Source organism: Theropithecus gelada, chromosome 12 (genome assembly GCF_003255815.1).
Source record: "Theropithecus gelada isolate Dixy chromosome 12, Tgel_1.0, whole genome shotgun sequence".
Taxonomy (NCBI): Eukaryota; Metazoa; Chordata; class Mammalia; order Primates; family Cercopithecidae; genus Theropithecus; species Theropithecus gelada.
The window spans coordinates 99,254,890-99,280,301 of NC_037680.1; the positions used below are offsets into that span (position 1 = coordinate 99,254,890).

Here is a 25,412-nt window from a genome sequence, read left to right on the forward strand (position 1 = left end):
GTCCTAGCTACTCGGGAAGCTGAGGCAGGAGAACACCTCCACCAGGAGGTGGAGGCTGCAGTGGGCCAAGATCGCCCCACTGCGCTCCAGCCTGGGTGACAAAGCAAGACTCCATCTAAAAAACAAACAAAAACCAGAAGAGCACTGCAGGACTGTCAGGCTGTAGTGGTAGAATTTAAGTTTCTAAGCTAGAACAAAAATCAATTCCATTTAATTTTCACTTTAATACTACAGCTCCCAGTTTTTACTAAGAAGGTGTACATCTTCTGTAATAAAGGCTTTTGGCAGTACTCACAGACTGCCCTGGCTCCAGTTCAAATGCTTCACCAGGGACAAGCATAAGAGGATCTGGCTGCAGAGCCTCGACTCATGAGCTGAAGGTTCGCTTCTTCCAATGCGGCCGACGCTGTTTTTCTTCCTACCATTTCCTGCTTCCAAGGGCAGAAACATCTACATGATGCATGGAGTTGATCTTTCCCCTTTCAGGCTGGGATATACAATTATATACAATTAGGCATTAGTGGGTTTTTCATTACAAGTAATTTTGGCCACCCCCAAAAATATCCAGGTGGGTAGCTGCTGACAGAACAAATGGTTCCACCTACTTCAACAATGGCTATCATATGATGATCCCTAAGCCATGATTTTAACTAGAGCGAACCTGAAACTAAAGGAGAATATATCATTAATAGTTGTGGACCAGTGAGCCATCATGAACAGAACTGCCAATTCTACAGTTCAGGCTATTTCTCTAGCCATTTATCAACTGGTGTTATGTAGTTAAAATTAGTAAAATACTACATGTTACATTACATTCTTTTTCTCCCAGCTTTATGAAGGTATAACCTACACCTGAAGTACACATACCACCTCAATTAAGATAAAATTTCCATCACCCAAAAAGTTTCCTCTTAACCCACTGCAGTCAGTTCTCTTTCCTGAGCTCCTGCCAACCAACCTGCTTTTGACTTATTTAGACTCCTATGTAAATACATAATTCTATGTAAATAAGAGTCTTTTGTGTCTCTTGCTTTCACTTAGCATACTGTTTTGAAATTCATTCATGTTGTTTTGAGGATCAGTAGTTCATTCCTTCTTATTGCTGAGAAGTATTCCATAGTATGGATAGACTGCAATTTGTAACTACTGTAAGTAACACTGTGAACACTTGCATAAAAATCTTTGGCCATATGGGTAAACCTAGGAATAGAATGGCTAGATGGTAGGTGTATGTTTCAAGAGACTGCCAAGCTATTTTCTAAAGTCACAACGTAACATTTTACATTGTGACTCACCAGCAGTGCATGAAAAGTTCCACTTGCTCCAGTCTCAGCAATATTTGATTTATGGGTCTTAAATTTTAGCCATTTTAATGGGTATGCAGTTTATCATTGTGGATTTTATTTGCATTTCCCTGATGACTAATGACGTTGAGGATCTTTTCAAGTGCTCACTGGCCATTCATATATCTTCTTTGGGGAAATGTTTATTCAACTCTTGCACATTTTTAAAAAACGGTTGTTTTATTTTTATTATTAAGTTTTAAGAAATCTTCATGCATGCTGGATACAAGTCCTTTTGGCATGCATTATTTTTAGAGGGCATATTTCATTTTGAAAATGTTGTAAGGATCTGCTTACAACAGAGTTGTGAAGGGTCAGATGGAAGTCTGGGTATTCACAAATCTTGCAAGTTAGACACTACTGCCCCAATTCAAGGTTGTAATATGGTTGGGTTTTCTCCTAGTAGTAGATTCAGCAAAAGATCCATAAACATAATTCTTATTTTACTATCTTTGTTAGCTATATCTTTTTTTGTAGACAGAATCTCACTGTGTCACCCAGGCTGGAGGGCAGTGGCACAATCTCGGCTCACTGCAACATCCACCTCCCGGTTCAAGAGATTTTCCTGACTCAGTCTCCCAAGTAGCTGGGACTGCAGGCCCACACCACCATGCCTTGCTAATTTTTATATTTTTAGTAGAAATGGCATTTCGTCATGTTGGTCAGGCTGATCTCGAACTATTGGCCTCAAGTGATCTGCCCACCTCAGTCTCCCAAAGTGCCAGGATTACAGGCATGAGCTGCAGCGCGCCCAGTCTTTGTTAGCTATTTCTACTGGGACTCTAAAGTATTATATTTTATCATATTTCTTATTACTTCAATAGTACCTGGGAACTTCTCTCACACATTAGACCCAGCTTTTTTTCAGAGATGTACCTACTGGAGAATTCTAGATTGAAGAAAGAAAGGAAATTGGGATATAAATTAAGGAGGATTGGCTGAAGCTTAGCTTCAGGAAAAAAGAGGCCTAATATCTCCCTATAAGAGAGAAACTAGTAGCTCAATTAAGTATTTAAAACCATGATTTTATAACTGACTGATTACAGTAACACATATGGCCTATGGCAAAAATAAGCTTCTCATTGTTTCCTAATGTTCATACTGCATTGATACCAATACTTGTCCATTTTAACTCTTACAGCAGAACAGACCTTCGTTGCATGTACTCCATCTTAGAGTATCACAGATAGAGTAAAAAATGCCTGTGCACCCTCACATATTTTGAATCCTTGTATTACAGAATTTTCTTTCACTTTAAACTGATCTCAGAAGCTATAATTGTTGGACCATAATTGATTCTTAAACGTTTTCTAAAAATATCATTATTTTAGTGTTTCTCAATGATGAATACATGTCAAATGTAGAAAATCAAAGCTAAACCCCTGTTATCTCAAACTCACGCAACATGAACTCTCATCAATTATCTTGTTTTATCAATAAAGAAAGAAATGGAATCTTGCTATGCAGGAGTAATCCGCTCCAATGTGATGCTCTGATGTCTGAGGAGCACATCTGCCTTTCAGAACAGATCCTGCACTCTGCCAGTGCATTTCTCTGGCACTCCACAGGGCTTTTACCCAACAATGCAGCTTCACACACAGACACATTCGCATATGGCACAAGCTAGTCTAATGCAGGGAAAGGGTGGTCTCTACCCACACAACCAGACAGTGCTTTCTACTTTATTAAACATTAAAGCCCAAATAGATGTTCCCTGTGGAGGAAGACTAAAGGACACTAGGGGAGGAGAAAGGGACACTTGGGAAGAGAATCACACCACAGAGACCAATCTTCACAAAAAGGGTCCAATATTGATTTCTAGCGAGGAGCAGGGCATGGTCAGCTCAAACTTGGTGATAACGTCAGGATGAAGAACCCCAAGCTTCCCAACACTTTGACCCCTGGCAAAGATCTCTGCACATCGCCCGGGGAAGAAAGCAGGCCCTGAAAAAGACAAAGTGAAAGAAAAATCAATGTTTCTTCTGGCAAAATGTCAATAGACATTTAACACTAAAAGCCCACTAGTCTACTTTAAAAATAACTATTCTTTAAACCACTGGCTATGAAAAGAGAACGCTTCCTCATACTTTCTAGTATTTAAAAGAAGAATTTGCTATCAAGAAACTCTTGCAAGGAAAAAATCAGGGGCAAATATGAAAATAAGGGTCCTGTATTTTTGGTAACAGGGGCCCGAGCAGGAATGATGAAATCATGGAGGCTGCTGAAGGCCCACAGTCAGAAGTCCTAGGGGACCTCTGCCTGCACTTGGAACTGGTCCTAAAAAGGACAAAAGGCAAAAAATGAAACATAAAACTATGAACTTGCATGGGAAGAACCTGTTTTCAAACAGGTTTTTCCATAGCAACGCTCACTGGATAAGACATCGACACTGAATTCATTTGCTCTGTACACAGTCACTCTTTCTCACCTTATTACATAAAGAAACCGGAGCCGCAGTATCATAGGCCGGCTACCGGGGGAACCACACTTCTGATGACAGGCCATGCTACCAAAGGCAACCCACATTCCCGTCTGAAAAGAGCTTTCTAGGCAGTTTTGGAGCATCTACTGTAAAACCACAGCAAAGGTAGCCCAACACAAGTCTGGGTTGATGCCTCGTTTACTTCAAGACAGGCAGAAAGTTCTCCCTTCATCAGTGCCAATGCACTGATACAGCTTACCAAGACAGTAACAGTTCTTGAGGTTTACACAGCTAAAAATGAACATATAGGCCCACTCCATATTCATGAAATTACCAGTGCCACAGGAATCTATCAATGCTCTGTACTCTCCTGAGGTTTACAAATATGCCGACTCATTGCTCTCACCACCAACTTGAAAACAGATCAGGCCTGCAGCTCCTGACCGATTCAACAGAAACATTTACTGGCACACACTATAAATACCCATGCAGAGCTGGGCCACAGCGTCCAGCCTGCCACTTCAGAGCGAGTGCATTATTGATGAAAGTGTAAACTGCTGAGTCTCTACTAATGGTTCCAAAGTCAGCATGCTTAAGAGATACAGAATCAGGTTGGAGGGGAGGGGAACCCGCTACCATCAAGTTAGCACCATAGAGACAAAGGCAATTACATATATTTCTTGACCAGCAGAGAAGGATTTTGTTTATATTTCTGGGGAAAGAGCTGGAAAACATTCTAAACTGTCAACTTAAGTAAACCCAAAGCAACAGAGGTGAAATATTAAGGTGGCCTCTTTTTCACATCTCTCCAAACTCAACAATTCTGTCTCACTGTCTTTTAAAGCAAGAATTTCAGTGACTGCATTTAACTATCTGGCTCTGTGCACTAATCCACACTTGGGGTGAGGGATAGGGAGGGAAACCAAATAAAACAATGCAGAAACCAAACCCAACTAATAACATAGAGTCTCAGTTTCATATGAATATTACTAAATCTGATAAAGATGGTACATTTTAATTCTATCAAAATAAATATCTAACTTAAAAGACAAAACTCTCCACCCCTCGACTCCCCAAAGGAAAAGAAAAATCTTCAAATGACATGTAAGTGAAGATTACATAAGGTGTTAATGGTGAGCAATATAATCAAGAACTGCAGAACTGGAAGGACTGCTGGGGACTATTTATCCCAGCACCCCAGCACCCCTTTATAGAGCTAGACTTGAATACAACCACACTAACTGAAAAAAGACACCAGCTTGCTGTGGTTTTTTCCAACTTTTATCTTATTAATAGATTCAAGGGGTACGTGTTCAGGTTTGTTACCTGGGTATATTGTGTGATGCTGATGTTTGACACCAGCCTATTTTTAAGGGACACTCAGAAAGACAATGTTCAAGATCTTCCCTGGTAACTTTACTGTGTTTAAGAATCCTCATTGTACCAAAATCCATCCTTTCATCTATCTTCAATTCCAATTTGATTGGTTTCATTTTTACTGAAGCATAAAACCAAACTATTTTAGAATCTAAGCCAGATGTGCTAGTTCTAACAATGTTAGCAAAATAAAGCCTAAGAGATAACAGCTTAGAATTTTTTACTTCATAAAACGACTTCTCAAATCAGCACTTTTTTAGCAAAATTCAGTTATATTCTTCTTCAGCTGCCAGCTCTACCTCTCTCCAGAAGTTTGGATCAAACTTTGCTTTAGCTCATTAACCAGTTAGGTACTTGATCAGACAAAAATATTTTTGTCACTAAATATAATTTTCCCTCTTTCCAAAGAAAAGCAAAAAAGAACTAAAATTCACATTATGCTTTATTTAAAACATATCCAAGTATATGAGTATTCTACATAACATAAACATCAAAAGCTCTCACCTGGGCCCATAGACCCATCCAGGCCACTGTAACATCTCACACCACTCTGGAGTCAGAAGGCCTTCACAGTGGTCCAATGGAGCTGATAGCACATACAGGAGCCTGCTGCCCTCTTGTCCAATACTAATCATCCTCCCCTACCAACTCACACGTAAAAATGAAGCCTGCTGCCCTAGCATCCAACACAAATTATCCTTCCCTACCAACCCTCATGTAAAAATGAAGCCCAGTGATAAGATTTCTGTATAAACTCGACTTTGCTGAAAACTGCACGCTTTATATCTGACCTTGTGAAAAATGATAAAATGGCAAGTTAAAATTGTTATCGCAGGTTCAACACGTGTGATTTTCTTATCGACTCCTCTTTTCAGCAAGGTTGAGGTTCTGTCCTCCTTATACACAAATTAACAGGTATGCACACAAAAGGTCCTTCAAGTAGTCTATTGGTACAACAGAGAGAATTTTAAAAATGTGCCACTTGAGGCCGGGCACGGTGGCTCAAGCCTGTAATCCCAGCACTTTGGGAGGCCGAGATGGGCGGATCACGAGGTCAGGAGATCGAGACCATCCTGGCTAACACGGTGAAACCCCGTCTCTACTAAGAAATACAAAAAATAGCCGGGCGAGGTGGCGGGCGCCTGTAGTCCCAGCTACTCGGGGGGCTGAGGCCGGAGAATGGCGTGAACCCGGGAGGCGGAGCTTGCAGTGAGCTGAGATCCGGCCACTGCACTCCAGCCTGGGCTACAGAGCGAGACTCCGTCTCAAAAAAAAAAATAAAAATAAAAAAAAAATGTGCCACTTGATGAGATATTACATGTAAACTAGAAATACTGAAGGAAAACATAATGTTATTAAAACACAAACATTTCTTAGTGCTTTTGAAAACCTTTAAGGTTCAAACCAAACTTTGCAGGCAGAAGTGAATTGCTTCAAAGGACAGAAGAGAGAATAACTACTTCACTAAGAAAACAAGGGAGATATGGCCGACTTGGGCAACAATTAGGCCCTAGAGTTCAAAGATGAGAGCATCTCCACTGCTGGCAGAAAGCGGGTAGTTCACAATAACTCCGGTAGATTAATGTGATCATAGCGCTCTAGCTAGGACTAATGCATCTTAAAGCAGAGTATTTCCAGAAATAAAAACAGTCACATCTAAATGGAACAAAATATGAGTCTAGGCTGGTGAAAAATCAGACCTGGGTGGTAACCTTATAGCATCAACAAACAAAAACATATTTTTAGAGAAAGAGCAGCATGCTGTGTCTAGAAATATGAAGTTGCCAATTCAAAGAAAATCACATTGCTTTGTGAAATGTGAATTCTAAAATTCAAATTCTATAAAGTACATTAGTTTTCTCTTACTGATGTTTCGAGATGCGTAGTACTACAATTTTCAATGTGAGCCCAAAATGCTCCCAGCAAAAAGCCTCCCAAGCCCACTTTTCTACCTACTTCCTTATACTGGTTAAACTCTCAGCTTTGCTGCTATCTATCACAGTAAACGGCTTCCAACATAAAACAGATGTGGGGGAAATAGTGTTCTCTGTTGAAATACATGTGAAAGTCTGGACAAAAGAAACATCAGGTAAGCACAAATAAGAATTAAATTTCCAAAACTTAGTGGGGTGTTAGTAAGTCCCTTAATTAAAGCCTTTGTAGCATCTCCTAGAGGTCTGTAATTGTCTCTGTGCTCAAACGGCAGGACCACTCTGAGGACCTTGGGGGTAATTCCTGGGCCTGTAATCCAGCACAGCACCCAGTCTTTAGCACATTTTCTGGCTAATTGACCATCAAAGAGTTTGTAAGCTCCCTCTCTTGCTCATTGCTAAACACTTTTCACAGTTTCTTTTTGCCTCATTTTTTTTTTAAGAGTAGTATTATAGACCCAAAGTTTGGGTAAGCTTTACACATAGAGTCATTCCTATAATTTTAGGGAGCATCGGAAGTAGAAGCTGAAGGTGGTAACTGAGCAGACCCCCTAATCTAAAAACATTAGAAGGCGTTATCAAGCACCTTCTTAATCAGAGTCTTAATTCCTGATCTTAATCCCCCTGCCACTGGCTATATTCAACTCATTCATTTGGTATTTTATTTGGCCCATCTGTAAAAAGTCATCTACTCATACAATTTTTCCCTTTTTTTTTACAGTACTAATACATGATGTGAGGCTCGAACCCACATATTGTACTGCTTGCAATCTGGTACTTAACCACCCAAAATTTCTGCAATAAAGATATAAGAACAAAATATAAAGGGGGGGCAGGGAACACTGGAAAAGGAATGTCCATATGTCACATATATGGCAAACAACAGAAACTATCATCATGAGTTTTAACTACATATAAGTCTCCAACTTCAGGGATGAAATAAAAAAATACAAAATTATATAGATATTGTAAGCCACTGGGCCAACTGAATATACTGTAAATATGTTCTAAGTGACTAATTACGTACTATGGAGTGAAGGGAGGAATAATCATTTCACAGGCTGATTTGGGGGTTGGCATCTACCCAAGCCCTTCTCCTCCCAGAAAAGGGAAACAAACATCTCCAGTGTTCCATTCTGGGGTGAAACTGACAGGGTGGGTGACGTGGCAAAGTGTGGAATGAGACTGGAACCATAATTTCCTACAGAGGAGGAACTTCCTCCTGGTTTCCCACTAGTTTTCTGAGAATGCAGTAACAGGAATTGTAGGACTCTGCTGCCAGCCCATCAACATCACCTTCCTTTTCTAAACAATGTTGATTTAAAGGAAGAGACAGCATATAGAGACTATAAAACAAAACACACACTTATCCCACGTGAGCATGGTGTCATTCCTAAGGGTGGCTGTTCTCAAAGTTTTTGAACCAGCAGTATTTTGAAGGCACCAATGGATTTACACAAGGGAAGAGAACTCAAGGGAGAAAACAGTACAATGTAGGTAAGACATTAGCTTATAAAAGGAAAGAAAAAGGTTTAGGTATATGAGGAGGAAAAAAATCACTATCAAGATATAAACACAAAAACATTTTTTCAGATCCTAGGACACTCAGTTGGGAGAAAATGTCTCTGCAAAGACAATTTAATTTGTAGGTGGAGACTGAATAATTTCCAACTGGTAACATAAAACACCTATTTTCCCCTGATGTATACAATTCTTCACCTTGCATTTGAAGTGAAATATTTATGGTAGCTAACGTCTGTAAAGAGAAGGGACCTAATCCCTTGAGTTTAATGGCCATCTTTCATCCCTTTCTGAAGATCAAAAGAAAGAAAAACCCCTTACACAACTTTACAGTGCTAATCCCAACACACCTGCAGACACCATTAACTCTTAAAGTGAAGGCAACTGGATGTGAGGGAACTGGTACCTACTTAACCCCACAGCATGGAACTCAGGGAGCCCATGACACAGCAACATTCCATCAACACAGGGCAGGGCATAATATTACAAATCCAGACAGGATCCTGTAGGGCCTTATGCTTCAAAAGAAATCAGCAAAACCCACACTACCTAGTCCTCTAAGTGATGGAGAAATGTCTTCAACAAATAACCATCTTTTAATTTTAACAATTACCACAATCTCCTTGTGACTAAATATTTGGAATCGTAACTCCAAAATTTCCCCGTCTTAATTTGTGTAGAGGAATTTATCATTTACCATTTATTTCTGTGGTTTTTACTTTTTAACATTTCTTATGAAACGTTTAGTTAATTAGCAGGGCAAATACGAAATGATTACATAGAAATGCTCGGGAAACGCTGAGATCTATTTTAAAGTCTAATCTTAGCTATGTGTCTCTCACGCACACATGCACACTCATATTTTAAAACCTAAAGGAGGTCAGGAATGTGGGAAGAGCTTCAAGATGACCCAGCTAATTCCAACTTTAAATCCGTCTCAAACTGTGTAAAACCAAAGGACTTTTACTTCTAGGTTAAAAAGTATCCTCACTGTCAGTCTGTTTTGAAAACTTCTGTTCTTAAATAATGCCATCATCCTATATTTGTCTCACACCCATATCATTTTCCCCCACAATTTTCACATTTCTTCAAAATGTATAGAATATATTTAGAATAACAACTTCAAAAAAAAAGAAATCACTCTGCTTTCTTGGCCCAACAAATGGTTCTTTACCCAGTCTTTCACCTGACAAAAAAATCTTTAAGGGGACTATTTCTCAAACTAAAAGGAATAACTTATTACTTCCTCCACAAGTACAGTGAAATAATTAAAAAGAGACTGTGGTAGGACTAATTAAGGAAAGAATAGAAATGTCGACTGTATGAGATTGTATCCAAATTTCACAATTAGTTAACTTATTCAATTGAGAACTTTAGCTAACTTAGTGCAAACATAACTTTAAACATGTAATTTTGATAGCTGTTTTAATTTCAGAATAAGATTTCAGGTGACAAATAGGGCATGTAAAAGAAAAACAAGGCTGGGCATGGTGGCTCACACCTGTAATCCCAGCACTTTGGGAGACCGAGGCAGGAAGATCACAGTCAGGAGATGAGACCATCCTGGCCAACACGGTGAAACCCTGTCTCTACTAAAAATACAAAAAAAATTAGCTGGGGCTGGGCGTGGTGGCTCACGCCTGTAATCCCAGCACTTTGGGAGGCCGAGGCAGGCGAATCATGAGGTCAGGAGATCGAGACCATCCTGGCTAACAGGGTGAAACCCTGTCTCTATTAAAAAATACCAAAAAAATTAGCCGGGTGTAATAGTGGGCACCTGTAGTCCCAGCTACTCGGGAGGCTGAGGCAGGAGAATGGTGTGAACCCAGGAGGCGGAGCATGCAGTAAGCCGAGATTGCACCACTGCACTCCAGCCGGGGCGACAGAGCGAGACTCTGTCTTACAAAAAAAAAAAAATTAGCTCGGCGTGATTTTGATTCTCAAAAATCAAGAAAAGAAAAATGAAGGAACAATGAAATTGCAAAAACATGGCAGCCCACTTTCTATTCATCACTCATTCCCAGTACAGCCCTGGCCAAGCCCTTTGTGGGACAGACAAGTTACAGATGGGAAAAAGTGAAGCACAAGGAGATTAGGAGGCTCGCCCTAGGCAAGCAATAGTAGAGGCTGGAGAGCAAGCAAAAGGTGAGGAAGGGCCGTGGAATCGGCTCCTCTGTGTGTGGCCCACAGGCACATAAGGCCTAGAGCAGAATGTTTTTAAGCTTTTGGTCAAGCTGTCCATTTCATGTTAGAAAACTTCTGGTTTAAAATTAAATAAACAAAAAAAACTTAAGAGAAAACAAGAAAGACTGACAGTTCATCATCTCTCACCTTAGGACATACCCAAGTAGGCTCTGTAATATTAATACAGAACAATACCGACAAAACAAGCAATCCTGTCCATTTCCTTCACTTAATATATGAAAAAAATAGGTACTAGACAGATTAAGAAAACAGGTAACAGCAGAATTGAGATCAGAATTCAGGTTTTCCTGAAACCCAGTCTGCAGCTCATCCAGTGTTGCTTTTCTGAAGACAGATAGACCTAAGATCTACTCCAAGTTTACTCTGAAGAGATTTACACATTCCAAAATGTTTTCACAAATTCTTGCAACTGCCTTCCCTGACAACTCTAGGATGTCGATGGGACAGATATCGTCATTGCAATTTTACAGATGAAAAAACTGGTGTGAAGGAATTAAGTCTTTAATCACATGGATTAAAGTGACAGAAGGACTTGCCGCAACACTCAGTGTTATACGGACTCTGTCACAGTCGATTAGCATGCATCCTAGGGTTTTACAAACAACATATTCATTACACATAACTAAATATTATATACATGAATATTATATACAATAAATATATATAACGAATATTATATATATTATATATAATGAATTAATGTCTATTCCATCTTGGGAACTGCTTTATCAACTGAGTTTATATTCACGTGTCTAAAGACATTTTAATCACATTCCATTATATTTATATATCATAGTTTGTCAACTTATTCTACAAGTATTTCATCCTGGAGTTTCCTATTATTCATTAGTATAAATAAGGCTTCTGTAAGCATAGAGTCTTTATTGGATTACTTCCCTTTTCTAAAAGTAGTACTAAAGGTGAGGCATAGTGTTGCACAACTGCAATCCTAGTGCTTTGGGAGGCTGAGGCAGGATGGTGGCTTGAGACCAGGTGTTCAAAACTAGCCTGGGCAATATAATGAGACTCCATCTCAAAAAAATACATATATGTACTACATAGGTAAAAAGAAAATGAATCATTGTGTAGCTCCTTATATAGCAAAATGTTAAACAATGCACTTCTGGTAGTGGTACTAGCAACAAACCACAAATAGAAGATGATATTGATCTCATCTTGTACAACACCAATAAAAAACTTTCTCCTGCATAACACAACTACTGCCTTTAAAAAAAAATTCCACTGGTAGGAAAAAAAAATGCCTCAAATCAACCTAGGAAAATAATTCCAAGAGGAAACCTTTTTTCAGAGAATGCAATTCACAAACTAAAGGTATTTAGGGATTAAGAGAGTGACTAGCAACCTTTATCTTCTGGAAGGTGAGTGATGAAATATAGTGACTCGGAAGGGGGAAAATGAGGGTTCTGGTTCTTGGAAGGGAGAAGTAGAGGAAAGTACAACTATGACACAAAAAACCCTACAAGACAGGAAGGGCCAGGGGGTCTTGAGACATTTTACTTGGCCTTGTAAGACCCTCAGCAGGAAGATCACAGAGAAATATGCTAGATCTGAGGAAGAAACTACATTAGGTGAGCCCACAAATATATTTCCTACATTACCAGTCCCTTCCAAAAAAGCCCCACCATATACAACCATTTTCTCCCCTTCATTTTAACAAGAACATCCCTATCAATAAAGGCTTTGTAAGACTCAAAAAGTCTTTATCCCCTTCTCTTCCAGAACAATTCAGCCCTAAAGGAGCTGAAGAGGCAGAAATCCCTACCTGGTGGTGAGAAGGTAAAAAACTGTGTCCCCCAGATCAGGAGAGAAATCTAGCATGGGGTGTCAGAGCCCAAGGGGGAGGGAGGGCATCCACAAGTGAGTGGGGACAGTCCTGTGGGAGGAGTCAGAGGCTCAGTGATGAGGGGTGCAAACATGCAGAGGAGAAGATGAGGAAGAAGAGAGTTCAGTTATAGGCAGGAACATGGATCAAGTAAGTAAATAAACTAAGAATAATGGGAGTTAGTTGTCTCAGTATTGGAAAAGAGAGGTACAAATATGGACCAGAAGAAAACTGGGAATAAACCCTAAAGTGTTAGGTTGGAATTGGACGTACTGTAGACTTACAGTCATATATAGACATGTGTATCTATGTTTGTGTACATACATATATATGTACATAAACAAATATAGATGCATAGATGCAGATGTGTATGCAAGTGTGTGCGCACAGGCACGCATCACGCCACAATCCCAGGCTCAGTCCTCTGAGAAAGCCTTGCAATAGCAACCCTCCCCTACCATAACAATAATCACACCTTACACCCTAGATCTTGGCTTCAAGATACCATTTTCCACTAAAAGAAACCAGGTTCGAGAAATGAGGTAAGAGAAAGTTCAAGATAGACCTAGAATATCTTGTGCCAAAAGCAACGAAGTGCTCAAGAATAATAGGAACATGTTAAAAGCAAACTGAAGCCAGCCTCAACGGACTCCTGCTGGCCAAATTGGGGACAATTTAATCATCAAAATAAATGACTGTAATGGATTTAAATACACTGAATAAAATCAGCAACAATGAGTCCATACTGACATAACTTAAGTATATAGAAAAACTGATTAGAAACAGTATATTTACATAATTTCAAAGCTCTTCCCCACAAGATATTAATTATAATGGAGAAAAGAATAATTTTACAGTAAAGATGACTGGTAGCTACAACCTTAATTAAGTGATTACAGTGAACATTATCAGTTATGGGATAAATGAAAATTGTATGCCACTTCATAGCATGCGCTGGGAAGTTAGCATTACTACTCTACCATTCCTCCAAAGATGCCTAACGGGAATTTAACTAGTGAAGAAACATCAGACAAACCAAAATTGACGAACATGCCACAAAATAACTGGCCTGTAATCTTCAAGTGTCAAGGTCATGAAAGTCAAGAAAAGACTATTCTAGAAGTCTCCAGAAGGAGACTAATGAGACATGATGGCTGAAGACAACAAGTGACTCTTTGCTATTGATATGGTTTGGCTGTGTCCCTACCCAAATCTCATCTTGAAATGTAGTTCCCATAATCCCCATGGGAGGGTCTGGGTGGGAGGCAATTGAAACATGGAGGTGGTTATCCCCATGCTGTCCTTGTGATGGTAAGGGAGTTCTCACAAGATCTGCTGGTTTTTTTAAGAGGCTTTCCCCTCTTTACCCACTCTCACCCCCTTTACTCATTCTCCTGCCGCCCTGTGAAGAAGTGCCTTCCACCATGACTGTAAGTTTCCTGAGGCCTCCCCAGCCATGCAGAACTGAGTCAATTAAACCTCTTTTCTTTATAAATTACTCAGTCTTGGATATTTCTTCATAGCAGCATGAGAACGGACTAATACAGCTATAAAGCACAACTGATAAAACTTGCATAGGGCCTAAGGATTAAATGGTGGTTAACATAAACATCAATGTTCATCTGATTTTGATGATGATTATTATGGTTATAGAGAATGATGTCCTTGTTTATAGGAAATACACACCAAACTATTTAGGGGTAATGCAATATCAAATTAGCTCTCGAACAGTTCAGAAAAAAAATTTTTTGCATACCACTTGCATTTTTAAAATAAATTTTTACTATTTCAAAATAAAAAATTAACAAAATGGGGACTTCAGTTATAGAAGATGCTTAAAGGGAGTTTCCATCCAATTCCTCCCAAAAATGTTTAAAAAATTATTGCCCTGAATTTGGGGTCCAAGACGGCCGAATAGAAACAGCTCCAGTCTACAACTCCCAGTGGTGCAATGCAGAAGATGAGTGATTTCTGCATTTCCAACTGAGGTACCAGGTTGATCTTACCGGGACTTGTTGGACAGTGGCATGGAGCCCATGGAGTGTGAGCCGAAGCAGGGCGGGGCATCGCCTCACCCGGGAAGCACAAGGGGTCAGGGAATTCCCTTTCCTGGCCAAGGGAAGCCGTGACAGATGGTACCTCGAAAATCAGGACACTCCCACCATAATACCGTCCTTTTCCAATCGTCTCAGCAAACAGCACACCAGGAGATTATATCCCGCACCTGGCTCAGAGTGTACCACGCCCACAGAGCCTTGTTCACTGCTAGCACGGCAGTCTGAGATCAAACTGCAATGGCGCAGAGAGGCTGGGGGAGGGGCATCCGCCATTGCTGAGGCTTGAGTAGGTAAACAAAGTGGACAGGAAGCTTGAACTGGGTGCAGCCCACTGCAGCTCAACAAGGCCTGCCTGCCTCTGTAGTCTCCACCTCTGGGGACAGGGCATAGCTGAACAAAAGGCAGCAGAAACTTCTGCAGACTTAAATATCCCTGTTTGACAGCTTGGAAGAGAGCAGTGGTTCTCCCAGCACAGAGTTTGAGATCTGAGAATGGAGAACCCACCTCCTGAAGTGGGTCCCTGACCCCCAAGTAACCTAACCCAGGAGACCCCCGAGTAACCTAACCCAAGAGACAGCTCCCAGTAGGGGTCGACTGAAACCTCAGTCTCAGGGTGCCCCTCTGAGACAAAGCTTCCAGAGGAAGGATCAGGCAGCAACATTTGCTGTTCTGCAGCCTCCACTGGTGATACCCAGACAACCATGGTCTGGAGTGGACCTCCAGCAAACTCCAACAGACCTGCAGCTGAGGGTCCTGACTGTTAGAAGGAAAACTAACAAACAGAAAGGAATAGCATCAACATCAACAAAAAGGACATCCACACCAAAACCCCATCTGTAGGTCACCATCATCAAAGACCAAAAGTAGATAAAACCACAAAGATGGGGAGAAACCCGAGCAGAAAAGCTGAAAATTCTAAATCAGAGTGACTCTTCTCCTCTAAAGGAATGCAGCTCCTCGCCAGCAATTGAACGAAGCTGGATGGAGAATGACTTTGACAAGTTGACAGAAGTAGGCTTCAGAAGATCGGGAATAACAAACTTCTCCGAGCTAAAGGAGAATGAACACATTGCAAAGAAGCTAAAAATCTTGAAAAAAGATTAGACAAATGGCTAACAAGAATAAACAGTATAGAGAAGACCTTAAATGACCTGATGGAGATGAAAACCATGGCACAAGAACTACGTGACACATGCACAAGCTTCAGTAGCCAATTCAATTAAGTGGAAGAAAGGGTATCAGTGACTGAAGATCAAATGAATGAAATGAAGTGAGAAGTTTACAGAAAAAAGAGCAAAAAGAAACAAACAAAGCCTCCAAGAAATATGGGACTATGTGAAAAGACCAAATCTACGTCTGATTGGTGTACCTGAAAGTGATGGGGAGAATGGAACCAAGCTGGAAAACACTCTGCAGGATATTATCCAGGAGAACTTCCCCAATCTAGCAAGGCAGGCCGACATTCAAATTCAGGAAATACAGAGAACGCCACAAAGATACTCCTCAAGAAGAGCAACTCCAAGACACATAATTGTCAGATTCACCATAGTTGAAATGAAGGAAAAAATGTTAAGGGCAGCCAGAGAGAAAGGTCGGGTTACCCACAAAGGGAAGCCCATCAGACTAACAGTTGATCTCTTGGCAGAAACTCTACAAGCCAGAATAGAATGGGGGAAAATATCCAAGATTCTTAAAGAAAAGAATTTTCAACCCAGAATTTCATATCCAGCCAAACTAAGCTTCATAAGTGAAGGAGAAATAAAATCCTTTACAGATAAGCAAATGCTGAGAGATTTTGTCACCACCAGGCCTGCCCTACAAGAGCTCCTGAAGGAAGCACTAAACATAGAAAGGAACAACCGGTACTAGCCACTGCAAAAACATGCCGAATTGTAAAGACCATCGATGCTAGGAAGAAAATGCATCAACTAACGAGCAAAATAACCAGCTAACATCATAATGACAGGATCAAAGTCACACATAACAATATTAACCTTAGTATAAATGGGCTAAATGTCCCAATTAAAAGACACAGACTGGCAAACTGGATAAAGAGTCAAGACCCATCAGTGTGCTGTATTCAGGAGACCCATCTCACATGCAGAGACACACATAGGCTCAAAATAAAGGAATGGGCCGGGCGCGGTGGCTCAAGCCTGTAATCCCAGCACTTTGGGAGGCCGAGACGGGCGGATCACGAGGTCAGGAGATCGAGACCATCCTGGCTAACACGGTGAAACCCTGTCTCTACTAAAAAATACAAAAAACTAGCCGGGCGAGGTGGCGGGCGCCTGTAGTCCCAGCTACTCGGGAGGCTGAGGCAGGAGAATGGCGGGAACCCGGGAGGCGGAGCTTGCAGTGAGCTGAGACCCGGCCACAGCACTCCAGCCTGGGTGACAGAGCAAGACTCCGTCTCAAAAAAAAAAAAAAAAAAAAAAAAAAAAAAAAAAAAAAAAAAAAAAAATAAAGGAATGGAGGAAGATGTACCAAGCAAATGGAAAGAGAAAAAAAAAGCAGGGGTTGCAATCCTAGTCTCTGTTAAAACAGACTTTAAGCCAACAAAGATCAAAAGAGACAAAGAAGGCCATTACACACTGGTAAAGGGATCAATTCAACAAGAAGAGCTAACTATCCTAAATATATATGCACCCAATACAGGAGCACCCAGATTCATAAAGCAAGTCCTTAGAGACCTACAATGAGACTTAGACTCCCACACAATAATAATGGGAGACTTTAACACCCCACTGTCAACATTAGACAGATCAAAGAGACAGAAAGTTAACAAGGATATCCAGGACTTGAACTCAGCTCTGCAACAAGCAGACCTAATAGACATCTACAGAATTCTCCACCCCAAATCAACAGAATATACATTCTTCTCAGCACCACATCGCACTTATTCCAAAATTGACCACACAGTTGGAAGTAAAGCACTCCTCAGCAAATACAAAAGAACAGAAATCACAACAGTCTCTCAGATCACAGTGCGATCAAATTAGAACTCAGGATTAAAAAAACTCACTCAAAACCACACAACTACATGGAAACTGAACAACCTGCTCCTGAATGACTGCTGGGTAAATAACGAAATGAAGGCAGAAATAAAGATGTTCTTTGAAACCAATGAGAATAAAGACACAACATACCAGAATCTCTGAGACACATTTAAAGCACTGTGTAGAGGGAAATTTATAGCACTAAATGCCCACAAGAGAAAGCAGGAAAGATCCAAAATCGACACCCTAACATCACAATTAAAAGAACTAGAGAAGCAAGAAGAGAAGCAAACAAAGCAACTAGAGAAGCAAACAAACTCAAAAGCTAGAAGAAGTCAAGAAATAACTAAGATCACAGCACAACTGAAGGAGATAGAGACACAAAAAAACCCTTCAATAAAAAAAAACCAATGAATCCAGGAGCTGGTTTTTTTTTTAAAGATCAACAAAATTGATAAACTGCTAGCAAGACTAATAAAGAAGAAAAGAGAGAAGAATCAAATAGATGCAATAAAAAATGATAAAGGAGATATCACCACCAATCCCACAGAAATACAAACTACCATCAGAGAATACTATAAACACCTCTACTATAAACACTTCTATCCAGAAGAAATGGATAAATTCCTGGACACATACACCCTCCCAAGACTAAACCAGGAAGAAGCTGAATCCCTGAATAGACCAATACAGGCTCTGAAATTGAGGCAATAATTAACAGCCTACCAACCAAAAAAAGTCCAGGACCAGACGAATTCACAGCCGAATTCTACCAGAGACACAAAGAGGAGCTGGTACCATTCCTTCTGAAACTATTCCAATCAATAGAAAAAGAGGGAATCCTCTCTCACTCATTTTATGAGGCCAGCATCATCCTGATACCTAAGCCTGGCAGAGACAAAACAAAAAAAGACAATTTTAGACCAATATCCCTGATGAACATCAATGCAAAAATCCTCAATAAAATACTGGCAAACCGAATCCAGCAGCACATCAAAAAGCTTATCTACCACGATCAAGTCGGCTTCATCCCTGGGATGCAAGGCTGGTTCAACATACGCAAATCAATAAATGTAATCCATCATATAAACAGAAGCAAAGACAAAACCACATGATTATCTCAATAGATGCAGAAAAGGCCTCTGACAAAATTCAACAGCCCTTCATGCTAAAAACTCTCAATAAACTAGATATTGATGGAACATATCTCAAAATAGTAAGGGCTACTTATGAAAAACCCACAGCCAATATCATACCGAATGGGCAAAAACTGGAAGCATTCCCTCTGAAAACCGGCACAAGACAGGGATGCCCTCTCTCACCACTCCTATTCAACATAGTGTTGAAAGTTCTGGCCAGGGCAATCAGGCAGGAGAAAGAAATAAAGGGTATTTAATTAGGAAAAGAGGAAGTCAAATTGCCCCTGTTTGCAGATAACATGACTGTATATTTAGAAAACCCCATCGTCTCAGCCCAAAATCTTCTTAAGCTGATAAGCAACTTCAGCAAAGTCTCAGGATACAAAATCAATGTGCCAAAATCACAAGCATTCCTATACACCAATAACAGACAAACAGACAACCAAATCATGAGTGAACTCCCATTCACATTTGCTTCAAAGAGAATAAAATACCTAGGAATCCAACTTACAAGGGATGTGAAGAACCTCTTCAAGGAGAACTACAAACCACTGCTCAACGAAATAAAAGAGGACACAAACAAATGGAAGAACATTCCATGCTCATGGATCGGAAGAATCAACATCGTGAAAATGGCCATACTGTCCAAGGTAATTTATAGATTCAATGCCATCCCCATGAAGCTACCAATGACTTTCTTCAAAGAATTGGAAAAAACTACTTTATAGTTCATATGGAACCAAAAAAGAGCCCGCATTGCCAAGACAATCCTAAGCAAAAGAACAAAGCTGGAGGCATCACGATACCTGACTTCAAACTACACTACAAGGCTGCAGTAACCAAAACAGCTTGGTACTGGTACCAAAACAGAGATATAAACCAATGGAACAGAACAGAGCCCTCAGAAATAATACCACACATCTACAGCCATCTGATCTTTGACAAACCTGACAAAAACAAGAAATAGGGAAAGGATTCCCTATTTAATAAATGGTGCTGGGAAAACTGGCTAGCCATATGTAGAAAGCTGAAACTGGATCCCTTCCTTACACCTTGTACAAAAAGTAATTCAGGATGGATTAAAGACTTAAATGTTAGACCTAAAACCATAAAAACCCTAGAAGAAAACCTAGGAAATACCATTCAGGACAAAGGCATGGGCAAGGACTTCATGACTAAAACACCAAAAGCAACGGCAGCAAAAGCCAAAATAGACAAATGGGATCTAATTAAACTAAAGAGTTTCTGTACAGCAAAAGAAATTACCATCAGAGTGAACAGGCAACCTACAGAATGGGAGAAAATTTTTGCAATCTACTCATCTGACAAAGGGCTAATATCCAGAATCTACAAAGAACTTAAACAAATTTACAAGAAAAAATCTAACAACCCCATCAAAAAGTGGGCAAAGGACATGAACAGACACTTCTCAAAAGAAAACATTTATGCAGCCAACAGACAGATGAAAAAAATGTTCATCATCACTGGCCATCAGAGAAATGCAAATCAAAACCACAATGAGATACCATCTCACACCAGTTAGAAATGCAATCATTAAAAAGTCAGGAAACAACAGGTGCTGGAGAGGATGTGGAGAAATAGGAACACTTTTACACTGTTGGTGGGATTGTAAACTAGTTCAACCATTATGGAAAACAGTATAGCGATTCCTCAAAGATCTAGAACTAGAAGTACCATATGACCCAGCCATCCCATTACTGGGTATATATACCCAAAGGATTATAAGTCATGCTGCTATAAAGACACATGCACACGTATGTTTATTGCGGCACTATTCACAATAGCAAAGACTTGGAATCAACCCAAATATCCATCAGTGACAGACTGGATTAAGAAAATGTGGCACATATACACCATGGAATACTATGCAGCCATAAAAAAGGATGAGTTTGTGTCCTTTGTAGGGACATGGATGCAGCTGGAAACCATCATTCTCAGCAAACTATCGCAAGGACAGAAAACCAAACACCGCATGTTCTCACTCATAGGTGGGAACTGAACAATAAGATCACTTGGACTCAGGAAGGGGAACATCACACACCAGGGCCTATCATGGGGAGCGGGGAGGGGGGAGGGATTGCATTGGGAGTTATACCTGATGTAAATGACAAGTTGATGGGTGCTGACAAGTTGATGGGTGCAGCACACCAACATGGCACAAGTATACATATGTAACAAACCTGCACATTATGCACATGTACCCTAGAACTTAAAGTATAATAATAAAAAAATAAAAATAAAAATAAATAAAAAATAAAATAAAATAAAAAAGGAGTTCTTGTATTATAGAGATGCATCTTGCTGTATTTACAACTGGGAATGATGTAATGTCTTAGATTTGCTTCAAAACAATTTAGTAGTGTGGAAAGTGGGTGAGGGTACCAATGAAACAAAATTGACTCTGCATTGATCATTGTTGAAAGCAGACAATGGGGACATCGGGACTCATTATGCTAGTCTCTTTATTTTCATGTATGTTTTAAAATTTTTATAATAAAAAAGTTTTTTAAAAAAGTATTGCCCTAGTCCTACACCTTGATAGAAAAGGAAATAACTAAATGTGAATACATCAATGGAGACGGGACTTTTGGAACACAGATAAACTCAATAAACTCATTTGCTTGGATATTAGACATATCTACTTAAAAAATAAAAGAATTAGCTGAGTGTGGTAGTGTGTGCCTATAGTCCTGGCTACCTGGGGAGGCTGAAGTGAGAGGATCACTTTTGCCCAGGAGTTTGAGGCTACAGCGAGCTATAATCATCAAGCCAGGTGCTCCAGCCTTGGTAACAGAGTGAGACCCTGTCTCTTTAAAAAAAAAAAGAAAGAAAGAAAGGAAAGGAAAGGAAAGGAAAGGAAAGGAAAGGAAAGGAAAGGAAAGGAAAGGAAAGGAAAGGAAGGAAGGAAGGAAGGAAGGAAGGAAGGAAGGAAGGAAGGGGGGGAGAGAGAGAGAAAGAAAGAAAAAAGAAAAAGAAAGAAATATGAGCTGAACCATCAATGTTCTGGCAGACATTCCTTTTCAAGTCAGTGTTAATGAAAAATAATTACTCTTAATTTTCCAGTAACCAGAAATGTCAAAAACCTTCAAGTACCTAGTGTTCCTGTGCAATCGGAACTACAGAACACCCAAAGCCTGAAATTTAGTTGATTTATCAATAGCTAGACAGATATCAATCACTTTTCACACTCACAATGTACCACCTCTATGGGATATGATTAGTTGGTATTGCTACAATCTTAGTACTCATAATCACAGCACACAAAAGAAAAGCAAGTGAAAGTAAGGTAGAAAGAGAAGAATAAAAATGCCTAATCATCTTTGTTATAGCATTCATAAACTTCCTCATTTTCTATAAGGGTAGGCTTCCAACTTTTTTTAAGACAGGTAACCCTCTGTTCAAATCTTACTTGGAAGCATACATACAATTTTTTTTAAGTGGTTTATCAGTGGGAGCCAAGAAGACATTTTAAAAGCGAGTCTTCTAAAACATATTTCCTGGGAGTGGCCAATGCCTTCATTAGCTGTAAAAATGCAAATGCAAACTGGAAATAAATGCCAGTGGTTACCAATAATAGCCTTAAAGACAATAAGATAAAGTGTGTCCAGGAAAACACTTTACATGTAGATACAAGAGTGAGCCATCTAAATGTGTTCAAAAGTAAAGGGTTATAGTGGGGGCAAGGAATGAATGAGAATGAACAATTTCACTAAGAACTAATTTTAAAATAACTTAGAAGTTAGCTTGAAACTTGATTCAGTTTAGAGCTGGATGGCATCTTAACACTGCCAAGGGGTTCCATCAAGTAGCAATTAAAATATAATTTGTAAGTGAGGATTAGTTTCAACTTTAAGAAAGAAACTCCCAAATGGCAATGGTTTAAACAAGATGGAAGTTCTATTTCTCTCTCTTGTCAAAGCCACAGTAAGTGCTCCAGGGGAAAAGGCCTTTATTTTTTGTGGTCATGTGCTCAGGAGACCACTCCACATTTACCATCCCTACCTAGGGATTTATTCAATGTGTTTTCCTTCTTTCCAGCCACCCATCCATCCATTCTCTTAATCCTTCTGGAGTAAAGTTGGACTGGCCACTTAGAGGGTTGATAGCTTATCAGAATACATCATGCTCTAGGAATTCCCAGGACAGTGACTCTTAACCAATATGCTGCAGCACACAGATGTGCCAAAAACAAGTACTGCCCCATTTTGGCCAATGTATAAAACTGCTGATACCTGAGGAAAGTAAAACTGTCTCATATGTATAAGATAAACACGGAGTAATCAGAATCATCCTAAAAATCCTTTGAACTTTCAGGACCCGGGCCCTTGAAAGATCACAAGCTAAAAATGAACTTCTTTTATAATTCTTTGTATTTGGGCCACAACATCGTTTTCTATAGAATAGCGGAGGCCAAGATCTAGTATGGATGCAGAAGAGAGGACCATGAGGTAAACAAAAATATCTTCCTCTTTTTTTGCCCAGTATATACAGCCAGATGTAAATGCAGTAATTTCCATTTATATGCAGCTTCACCTTCCATGGCTGAGGTCTGAAAATATTAAGTGGGAAATTCTGGAAATAAACCATTCCTAAGTTTTCACTTGTGCACTGTTCTGATTAGTGTGATGAAAAACTGAGTAGAGCTGTCCCTCTCTGACCTCCCCAGGACATTAATCTTCCTTTCGTCCGGCGTGTCCACACTGTATACACTACCTGCCCGTTAGTCACTTAGTAGCTGTCTTGGTTATCAGACTAAAAACACATCATATATACAGTGTTCAATACTACTTGCAGCTTCAAGCATCAATCGGGGGTCTTGGAATGTATACCCTGCAGATAAGAGGAGACTACTGTAATCCCAAAGTATTCATTATGTCATAGCATGCATTTTCTACAGGGGTGAAAACTGGTTCTTAAAGGAAAAGGCTGGGGCGGGGCGGCTGGAGGGGTATGAAAAAAATCTTCCATATTAAAATGGTTTGTGTTGCTCCAAAGTTGAGCCCTACTTGACAAAAATCTTACTCCTCAGTATTTAATTCCTCTCATTGGGTTTTCTTGGGTATCACACAAGCAACATTGATATGGAAGATACAGTAAATGTGTGCAAGAACACTGCTATAAAACTATGGCAACAGATGGCTGTGATTGGAAGAATCTGTCCATTGCTAGATCTCCAAGTCACATTGAATGGGATGCCATTTGACTGCCTTGTGGCTGATCTTTAGAGCTTTTGTGTGTAGCTTAGGCTCTGAGACTTAAACAAAAATAGTTTGCATTTTACTATTTAATTCAAAAGGTTATTTAACACATCATTAGTTAGGGTAAGTACCCAAAAGAGTGGGCGTGGTGGCTCATGCCTATAACCCCAACACTTTGGGAGGCCAAAGCAGGAAGATCACTTGAGGCCAGGAGTTCAAGACCAGCCTAAGCAACATAGAGAAACTGTCTCTAAAGAAAACAAACAAACAAACAAACAAATTAACCAGGCATGGTGGCATGTGCCTGTAGTCCTGGCTACACTGATGGCTGAGGTGAGAGGATCACCTGAGCCTGGGAGGTCAAGTGGTGATGGCACCACTGCACTCCAGTCTAGGTGACAGAGTGAGACCCTGTCTCAACGACAACAACAAAAAGTACTCAAAAGAAAAAAAATGCTAACAATATCTGACTATCAACTAGATAAAAGTCATTTTCTTATATTAAGGAAAAGTTAAAAGTTAAATTCACTAAAAATTATTTTAGCTGGGCGTGGTGGCTCCCACCTACAATCTCAACACTTTGGGAGGCCAAGGCATGTGTATTGTTTGATCCCGGGAGCTCGAGACCAGCCTAGGTGACATGGCAAAACCCCGCCTCTACAAAAAAAAAAAATTAGCTGAGCGCGGTGGCATGCCCTGTAGTCCCAGCTACTTGGGAAGCTGAAGCAGGAGGATCACAGTGAGCCGTGATCGTGCCACTACACTCTAGCCTGGGCAACAAAGCAAGACCCTGTCTCAAAAAACAGCGACTGTTTTACTTTTGCTAAAATAAGTTTTGAATGATTTTTATAATTGTTTATTACTATGACCATACATGTGTATAAATTGCTCATTGGCAAATATAATTTGATACACTACAGTTTATGTAAGTAAATAAATAACATTAAAAGTTACCCAGCAGATATAAAGTGAAATGTTAATCATTTTTAAATTTAACTTAAAAATTTTGATTAGTTATTGATAACCCTATATTGAAATTTTTAAAAGCTTTACGCTTATTTTTATGCATACAGCACAGCTATACATACATTACATAATACATATATGCGGTATATATATAGTGTACCTGTGATATTAAAATTTCATGAAGGAGCAATTAAGGAAAAAGAAAATATCTAAAAAAGGCCCTTAGGGGAGAGATTAATTTTAAAAAGGTTAAGAAACACTGTTACTACAATATCTACCAGACGGTATACCAAGCTGACCAAGCCATTCATCTTGGGACTTTATTCCAATTTGCTACAAGTACTAAAGTATCAGGAAAGCATCAAAACACCTAGCCCTCAAAAAGACTTA

At 39.8% G+C, this 25,412-nt stretch overlaps 1 protein-coding gene across 1 annotated transcript in view; it reads right to left on the reverse strand.

The window, feature by feature from the left end:
• Positions 1–3,009: 3,009 nt before the first annotated feature.
• FARSB (phenylalanyl-tRNA synthetase subunit beta) overlaps positions 3,010–25,412 on the reverse strand; it is an 82,328-nt gene continuing 59,925 nt past the window's right edge. The window contains exon 17 of the mRNA XM_025404108.1: positions 3,010–3,287. Coding sequence (XP_025259893.1) covers positions 3,136–3,287 — 152 coding nt within the window. The 3' untranslated portion in view covers positions 3,010–3,135. The remainder of the gene's footprint in view (positions 3,288–25,412) is intronic.